The following is an 8,874-nucleotide window of genomic DNA, read 5'->3' on the forward strand; positions in this document are numbered from 1 at the left end:
TAAATAGACTAAATAATTGTAATAATTCATGAAATAAAAATCCAAAATTTGTCACAATTTTAAACATTTCTTAAAATTACTTTCATTCAAAAATGGAAAGATAATGAAGTCAAAACTAAAAAAGGAATATAGGTAAGTGCCTAAATTGAAATAATCAACAAACAAATAGAAATTGTTCTTCATTTTATTGCTCTTTCTTTCTCTTTCTAATATATCTTTTGGTTACTGGAAAACCCATTTGTGCCATCATTATAACCCATTCAACTATAAGAGATTCCTCTTTCGGGGTCAGTACAGTTGGAGCTCCTATATGATCTTGCTTTTTGTATTTTCATGCATTGTGTCATATAGCGTTTGTCTAGAAATTGTAAATATTTTGGAAGCTTTGTAAAAAGATATAGTATCATTAATTTCTTTTAAAGCCTTTTGAAGAGTTTCGGGCGTATATTTATTTTATTTATTTATCTATTTATTTATTTCATTTATTTATTTTTTACATCAGACTGTTATTATAATTATTATATTATATTTTCTAGTAATTTCGTAAAATTATTAACTCTGTAAATGATACGCAAAAATAACCAGAAACACCTCCCCTCCCCCATTATCATTATATGTGAAATAAAAAACTCAGAAACTAATGTTTTTCCTTCTCCCCAAATTATACAAATATACTACTCCTGGGTATACTTCAGAATAAAGGACATGAGTGAAAAACTCGTGCACTTTTATTACGGGCGTAAAAAATTGATTTAATTAAATATTTTTAATAAAATTTCTTAATAGTATATAAAGTCACATGACAATTATATGCATACCATCGATATAAATACGTATTTTTTATGATTTTATAAAATAACATTAATTTAAAGTTGATGGCGTACTACGCCAATTCGTTAATTTGACATAAAGAGTAATAATTTCAGACTTAATTATAAAGCAGTAAAACAAAAACAAAAACATATACCGTAATTACCTCACAATAATCTGCCTTCATCATTAAATTTATAAAGAAACTTAACACCAGTTAGAAATAAAAAACAAAACTATTTCGGACTGATTTGCCGGTATTGCGGCATACGTATAATATTGTTCACCGCCTTAATTCTTTTGCATTATGATGATAGTCACAAAATATGACAATTTCGCTAAAAAAATATGCTTTATAATATCTCTCGAATTAGCTATAAAACATTCTGTTGATATCTACCATTCAATCATTTCATAAATTTATATTAAATTAATTTGGGGGTATCATGTGAAATTCTTAAGAAAAATTACATTGTCCTTACGCTCACCGACAATAGAGTCGTACGAAACTAGTGTATTTGCGATTGACGCTTTCAGAGGCTCGATACGGCGTTTAGAATTATTATTTAAATTTGAAAATTGTGTTATTTAGGTTGTATTTAAACTATACTTTATGTGGTTACTATAAAAATCATGATTTTAATGGCTGTTTTCTTATTTTGCGACAAAAATTAAAATGACCCGGCATAATGTACTATACCGGCATAGTGTACGTTTACCTTACCCTCTGGCTTAAACATAACGTATGTACGTGTATACTTACAGTATCACTCATGTTACTTGAAATTCTGATGATTTCGTCTTCTATCTTTTTATATCCTAATAATTGGTACATGAAATCACTGTATAATAATGGATTGTTAAATCTATCAACAAAGTTTTTTAAAATTGTGTCTGTAGCGTTCATGTATTGTTTTATAAAATTTTTATCATCCAGTTCGTCAACTCCAAACACTGTCTCTGAAATGTTATACTTTATACTGTTTGAATTTTGCATTTCTAGTAGGTACCGCAGTCTTCTGCGGCATGTCACACTCGAGGTCGAGACCAAGTATCTACTAATGATAAATTATAGTAATAATAATAATCTGCCCTGTCCTGCTGCCAGGCACAGGACTCCTCTACTATAGAGATGGATTAGGCCTTAGTCCTTCATGCGAATTACTAGACGTATGCTGGTTTCCTCACGGTGTTTTCCTTCACCGTTATAGCAAGCGATAATGTACAAAGAATACACACGTAATTTAAGAAAAGTCAGAGGTGTGTGCTCTAGGAATTTGAACCTGTGGACATTCGTCTCGGTAGTCTGTTCCACACCCAACTCGGCTATCACTGCCGCTATGTTACTATTAGTTTATACTTACTAGAAAGTATTTTAAAAATAACATCTTTAATATATGGTAAAATGTTAAAGGTGGGTTCAGTCTGAGTTGATACTATTTCTACCAATTCTCTTGCTTTAGTATTAAACACTCCAAGGTATCCATGCAATATTGGCAAACTGAATGCTGGTGCAATCATTCTACGTTGATTTTTCCAAATTTCACCTGTAACAAGAGTTAAATGTCCATGAATGTGACCTACTGAGAAAGAATAGCAATGATAATGAATATTACAGCTGGAAGTGACACATCCTAAAGTGCATTCTTATGACGCTGCAAACAAGTAGTGTGTGTATTATGCTAAAATAAATTATTGTAATATAGGTAAAAAATAAGAAACCAAATGACTTATTTTGTTTTTTTAATAAGTATTTTTTTCTTTATCAATACTTTTAAATGTTTCAATTTGAGATTTTTATAATTCATAAGTAAGCATACCTGTAGACATAATCAAAGAGTTTCCCAGCCATCGCTTCCCCCATTTGTAACCAAAATGTTTTTGAAGGCAACTGTTCGCCGCGGTCAATGCGTCTTGAGGATTGGTTATTACTGAAAATATATTTTTTTATTAAAACGGCGCGCTAATTGTATTTTTAATAGCTATTTATTTGACATTTGTGTTAAACATAAAAAAAATCGTCAATATTTTTCTACAATATTAGTTTTATGTTATCTTTACTTTATATGTTAACATTTTTTTTATAATGTGGATTTTGTTGAATTCATTTCATAATGAAAATGTCCTTATCATGGTCAATTGCGTGCATCTCCACAAATAAAAAACTATTTTGGTAGTTTAAAATTTACAAAAAGAGCTAAAATAGATACGATCGCTGTTTTTATCTTTCAGAATCGGATAAATGAGGTCATGAATAACATGACCTCATTTATCCGATTCTGAGCATCGATGAGTTTATCATTATATTTGTGCTGCGTATTTTCGGATCCTATGGAACTGCTACTATGTAATATAATTCCGCAGAATTAGAACATAAATCACTAAAAGAAAACAATTTACGGATTTCATCACGGTTATGTATATTATTATTTTCTCCCGATGTTTCGAAGATTTTGCAGCTTTCTTGGTCACGGGGCGGACCGAGGTGTTCGTCACCTCGCAAGTAAAAGTTACCATATCTACCTTACATTTCACAAAATATACAATAAAATAACATATAGTTTTTAACCCTTGACGGTCCGATCTACGCAGAATGAGCTCGCAGTGTCTTTGAAGTATGGCAGCCGGTCTTTAATTATATATAAAACTGGATCCCAGGCTTGTGCAAGCTTCCAATCACTTTCTCCATTGAAATAAATCGTTAGACTGCTCTGTCATGATAAATATATGCACGAGGTGAGGCAAGGGTGCCATCCTCTATACTGTCGTGCTTGCGTCACCTTGCCTTGTCTCCTCGAGAGTGTGGATCCCAGGAGTAAAAAATTAAGCCAGAACACTCGCCTTTTTGTCTAGTGAAAATGCATATGATCTGTGCATCGAAAAGTTCTAGGTCGGTAGTCTCAACACAAGTTAACGACCGATGACGTATCGTTGTAACTATACTGTTATAAACAGTCAAAACTTATACTCAATTCACAGTTAAATTACATCAGTACAATTTTACGATCGTTAACTTAAGTTGATAGTGTCCCAAGGAATTCGATTCCTAGACTGGGCTAACGTGTGGGGATTGTAATCTAAAATTGCCCAGGCCTATACCCTCCAAAAAGAACTGATGTGCGAGAATTCATAAAACCTTGGACACATGAAGAAAAAGAGTTTTTCTTCATAGATACATGAAGAAAACGGACTTTTATGTTGCGACAGTTTATCGCAAGATATGAAGTGCATCAACTTACTATAATATCTGTGAAATCCCAATGCCCCGCAAATAACTCCGCCTTTCTTTATACAGTCTCTGGATATATTTATCACGTGGCGAAATAATGCTAAAAAAATAAAAATATATTATTCCTAGGGCCTAGCGAATGAGATTGTTACTCTTAATATTCTTATCCGATACGCATAGTTATTTCAGTCAGGAAAAGAAGAATAAAAAGCCATTAAAATTTAAATATGTTATGCAAGCAAACTAAATAGGGGCGTTGTGCCGGTTAGCGTCAACTTAGTTGAGTTGTTAACAGTTAACAAAAATTTTCTCAACATTCTTTGCCACTTAGGTATAGAAAAACTTAGAAGCACAGCCGTTCTAAGTTTCAGTTAGTCACAAGTGACGATAAAATTGCTGTCTTATCTGAAAATTAAAAGGCAACTATCTAACGATAGATATGATTGGTGAGAAAACTAAACTTATGCAAAGTTTTTACCATTACGTCCTTCAAGCAAAAGAAGTGAATTCCCTATGACGGGAAATATTCCGCGAAGGTATGGCGGCCTGTCAGGCGAACTAGAATTCCGAAGATACCACGTCCAGACCGCGTACAACACACACAGGCACGACAACACCGACAACATTGTGTTGCTTAGTTACATGCTTTACGGAAAACGAATGGATGACCTTTATAGTTTTTATACTTACATATATTGGAAAACAATACTTCATGTTGCAATATAATTAATAGAATCGGTAATTTGCAAAAAGTCTCGGCATATCTTATTCTTTATTAATTATGAAACATTTCTTTACATTTTAAAATGACCAGTTATGAACATCCAATTTTAGACAGTATTGTCCATTAAAGGTTATTTAATTTATTAATTTGAAGTAAAGTACATAAAAGATTATTTTATGTACTTTACATAATTATAAAAACTATCAGATACACGAAACTCTAATATTGGACAAATTATCCATTACTGGCAGAAGACATAATATTTAAATATTCTGTCATCTTTAAAATTAGCTAATACGCTATGTTGAATAATGTTTCTTCGATATTAAAGATACAGGAAATAAATCAACAAACGTCCATTACAGTGTTACAAAATCTTTAAAAATTACGTTATTATAAGTCAACAGCGTTACGCTTATATATTTGTTTCATACTCATTCTCTCGAGGCGATAAAATCTTATTTCAATATCCTTATAGTATAAAAAATATATATTTATGAAAGAATTATCCTGCTATTTTAGCAAACTCTTTTAAAAGTGTCTGTCATTGGTGTTATATCCAAGACTGGTGCCGTAACCTTGTTTTGATTGGTTCATTCTAACCAATAATCTGAAGTTAGGTAGGTATTAGATTCGTTTATTAAATCCGGCTAAATATTTGTAGGAACATAGTGCTTTACCAATAAACAAGCTCTGTTGTGTACAACTAACCTAATCCCTTTACATTGGTAGAGTAAGTCCCTTAGCAAAGGGACGTGCAATAATACGGCCCCTATACTTTTTATTAACACATGCTCACTACTTTTATCCTCGTAAGGAAAGGCAACAGGCGCTACTAGTACACTCAATTCTTGCCGTGTAGGTAAGTATATTCCGGTAGTAATATTCCACAGCGTACAGAACATAATTAGTTTTTGTTTTTACTATGTACGTCGCAAAGTTATTTGTCATTTGAATTAGCTTTTGCTCGCGGCGCTGCGCGCGTGAAATAGTTTTCCGGCATAAAAGTCCCGCTGTATATTTTCCCGGGACAAAATGAACCCAACGTCCTTCTCAGGGTCTCAAATTATCTCCATGCTTAATTTCATCAAAGTCCATTGGATTGTTTCTGAGTTTATCCCGTTCAGGCAGCCAGACAGATGGGGAAATTTGTTTTAAAAGTTTTTAAGAGGAACAATTCCGTCATACACGACTGTTGCGTAACTTTAAACGTTTACGCAGCGTCCGCAACGAAAACTTTCAAAAGAAGTAATTCCTCGTTTAACCAACATTTCTCATTAATGCTCTAATCTTATTAGACATGGCGTAATTATGTAGCCTGCCTCTATAAATGAGCTAACCAACACTAAAAGAATTTTTCAATTCGAATCTGTAGTTCTTGAGATTAGCGCGTTCAAAAACAAACAAACAAACTCTTCAGCTTTTGTATAAAAGTATAGACCGATTATTTATGATTGAATTATTTAAATTTATGACAATAAATTTATTTAATTGACATCATTATTTTACAGTTCCTGTTAGCTACTCACAAATAAATAATAAATTATAGCTAACATTGAATTGCCACATAGGTAAGTTAAGGATTAAAAGTTGGCATCAACGCACGGCCCAAACGGCTCAATGTATAGGGTTCAAATTTGGTACGTGTATTCCTCAAATGCCGTAAGAATTCGTTATTGTCGTTAACCGGGTGGCAGTTCGAAATTTAAAGCTCTATTTTCTTAATTTTAAATACTGTAAATGTAACTGTCTTTGTCAGCCATATGCTATGCTGTATACTAAGTGTACACCCAGACTCAGGAGAAACCCACTCAGCTGTTACGTAGGATGAAGGATTTGGGCCGAACAACACAGGTGTCAGACCAGACATTGAATAATCTGTGAATGTCCAGGATACTTTCCGCAGTTAGAGCAGTTATCTCAGCGCCCGCCCTATGGAATGGGGGCGTTTGCAGAATTCCGCCACGGTATCCCGCGCCTGTCGTAAGAGGCGACTAATAGGGGCACGATGGGGGTCGTCGGCGGGCAGCAGGGGGCTGTCCGCCCTAGTGCGTTTTGTGCTTCTTTGCACACCTCGGTTGACCTCCGGGATGGATGGCAGTGTGCAGTACGCCTCATGCTGCCGTTGACGCCAAGAGGGTTCTTCGGTGCGCGGGGGTTTCTGAACCCCTTAAGAAATCCTTGTGTGAAACCAGCCATAAAATTCGATCAGAAATGAGGGATTAATTCAAATTTCAAATATTTCTACGTGCAGGAGTAGGCGTGTAGTGGGGATATCGCTCTATCTCTTTCTTTCTACCCCATCGTTATGCCCACTGAAGTCACATGCAAGTATTTTGTCTCTTATGTTTTTTGATACTCACCCCTGATACTATTGTAAATTTCAATGGCTTATAACTTGTTGATTTTTCATCACATTTCAATGATTTCTTTTGTTTTAGAATTTATACGACGTACATATTTTACAAAAGTTATAAAAAAAAATAAGTCAAATACCTTATTATGTTCATATACAAAAAATAATTGATTAGAAACAAAATATTTACTTTTTAAATCTAGTTCTAAAAATTGTATTTGTAGTCTTAACCGTCGTACCATTACTACACAGTAAATGGGTGAATATTTGAACATAGACATATTCGGTGTTCATAAATTAAATTCAAATATTGCTCCCAATCGCGATCTTTATCGATTTTATGTAAAGTTTATCGTACTTATATACTATATAAATGGCTCAGTCTGTAATATTGTATTCTGTAATATTCAGGTCGAAATTTGGATTTGAAAAATGTTCTCGAATGGCAATGAGAAATGACACATATGGTAATTAGTATTTGAAAAATGGTAATTAATATTTGCTAAATGGCAATTATAGTAGGTAATAAGTAAATAAATAAATACCCATAAAATCATATAATAATTATATTTATGATTATATATATACTGTTGTTACTGTATTGTTACTGAATAAACTTATTATTATTAAAAAAAATATATATAAGTCTCTAATATACAAAGATTGAAAACAAACTTATCTACTCATTGCCACCATTATAATATATAATAATTGTAACGCAACATGATTAACCGATTTTGCTCTTAATAATCAACAAAGTTTGGTCAGCAAAATAAATACATCTAACAAAATAACAGTATTGTTTAATTATTACAATAATATTATATTTTAAAGTCAACAGAAATGAGAAAATCCCTTATAAAAATGTGTTAAACATTATCTTGACTTAATTCTTCAAGGAAATAATGCTAAAATCATAGGTACAATATGTCGAATGTCAACGGACCACCTGATATTCAGAGGGACTAGTTGCTTTGGATGTTTGGAAATGAATTGACATACTAAATGTCGGAAAATTACAATGTGATAGCAAAAATGAATCCACTAATACTATGAATAAAGAAACTATTATTGATGAGTTGGGTTAGTGAAACACTTGTGCTAGACGATCTGTCAGAAGACCCCGGATGTCCTGTTGTTCAAAAATATTATGAATCTGATTCTAATTCAAGTTTAAATATCTTTTAATTTCCTATGTTATAATTTATCAATTTATCTCATAACCTTAATTAAGAAATACATTTACATGCGACTAGTTCAAAATATTATTTTTAGTTGATTTTATTTTTCATATAACAATTCCGATAGATCTAAAATCTTTTCAACATTTCTTTCTTTGCAGTCTTCTAGCTCTTGGTGTTAATTCTTAAGCTGATAATATTTCTTTCTGCGCTCTTCGTTTTTTATCGTTGTTTTTCTTTCTGTTTTTCCTGGGCGTATAATTTTGGATCAGCATTAATTTTTGCGTATCTACTTCTAAGCACAATTCTCAAGGCTTTTGCTTATACTTCTTCATTAGATTTTTTTATTCCAAGGCATCTTTTAACTCAAAAACATTGAGATGGTAAGCGATACGATCACCCATAAACAGTAGCAAGTCTACCTGGAATTTAAATTACAACGTACTGTGTGGTACTTCACTGCGGTTGTCATCCTGAGAAATCATAAGGCGTTAAGTCTCAAGATGCCCTGTAATTACATTGTTTACAATTTTCTTCGAACCGACACACAACAGTGCATGCACACTGTTTCCTG

The 8,874-nt window shown here is 32.8% G+C and overlaps 1 protein-coding gene across 1 annotated transcript; it reads right to left on the reverse strand.

The window, feature by feature from the left end:
- Window positions 1-1,525: 1,525 nt before the first annotated feature.
- Window positions 1,526-4,686, reverse strand: LOC119189629 (cytochrome P450 4g15-like). The gene is made up of 5 exons (XM_037439887.1): window positions 4,518-4,686; window positions 4,050-4,139; window positions 2,631-2,741; window positions 2,175-2,357; window positions 1,526-1,770 (listed from the first exon to the last, which is right to left on the reverse strand). The coding sequence occupies exons 1-5, from the start codon at window positions 4,663-4,665 to the stop codon at window positions 1,526-1,528; spliced, it is 777 nt and encodes a 258-aa protein (XP_037295784.1). The 5' UTR covers window positions 4,666-4,686.
- Between the last annotated feature and the right edge of the window lie 4,188 nt (window positions 4,687-8,874).

Source organism: Manduca sexta, chromosome 18 (assembly GCF_014839805.1).
Source record: "Manduca sexta isolate Smith_Timp_Sample1 chromosome 18, JHU_Msex_v1.0, whole genome shotgun sequence".
In the NCBI taxonomy this organism is placed as follows: Eukaryota; Metazoa; Arthropoda; class Insecta; order Lepidoptera; family Sphingidae; genus Manduca; species Manduca sexta.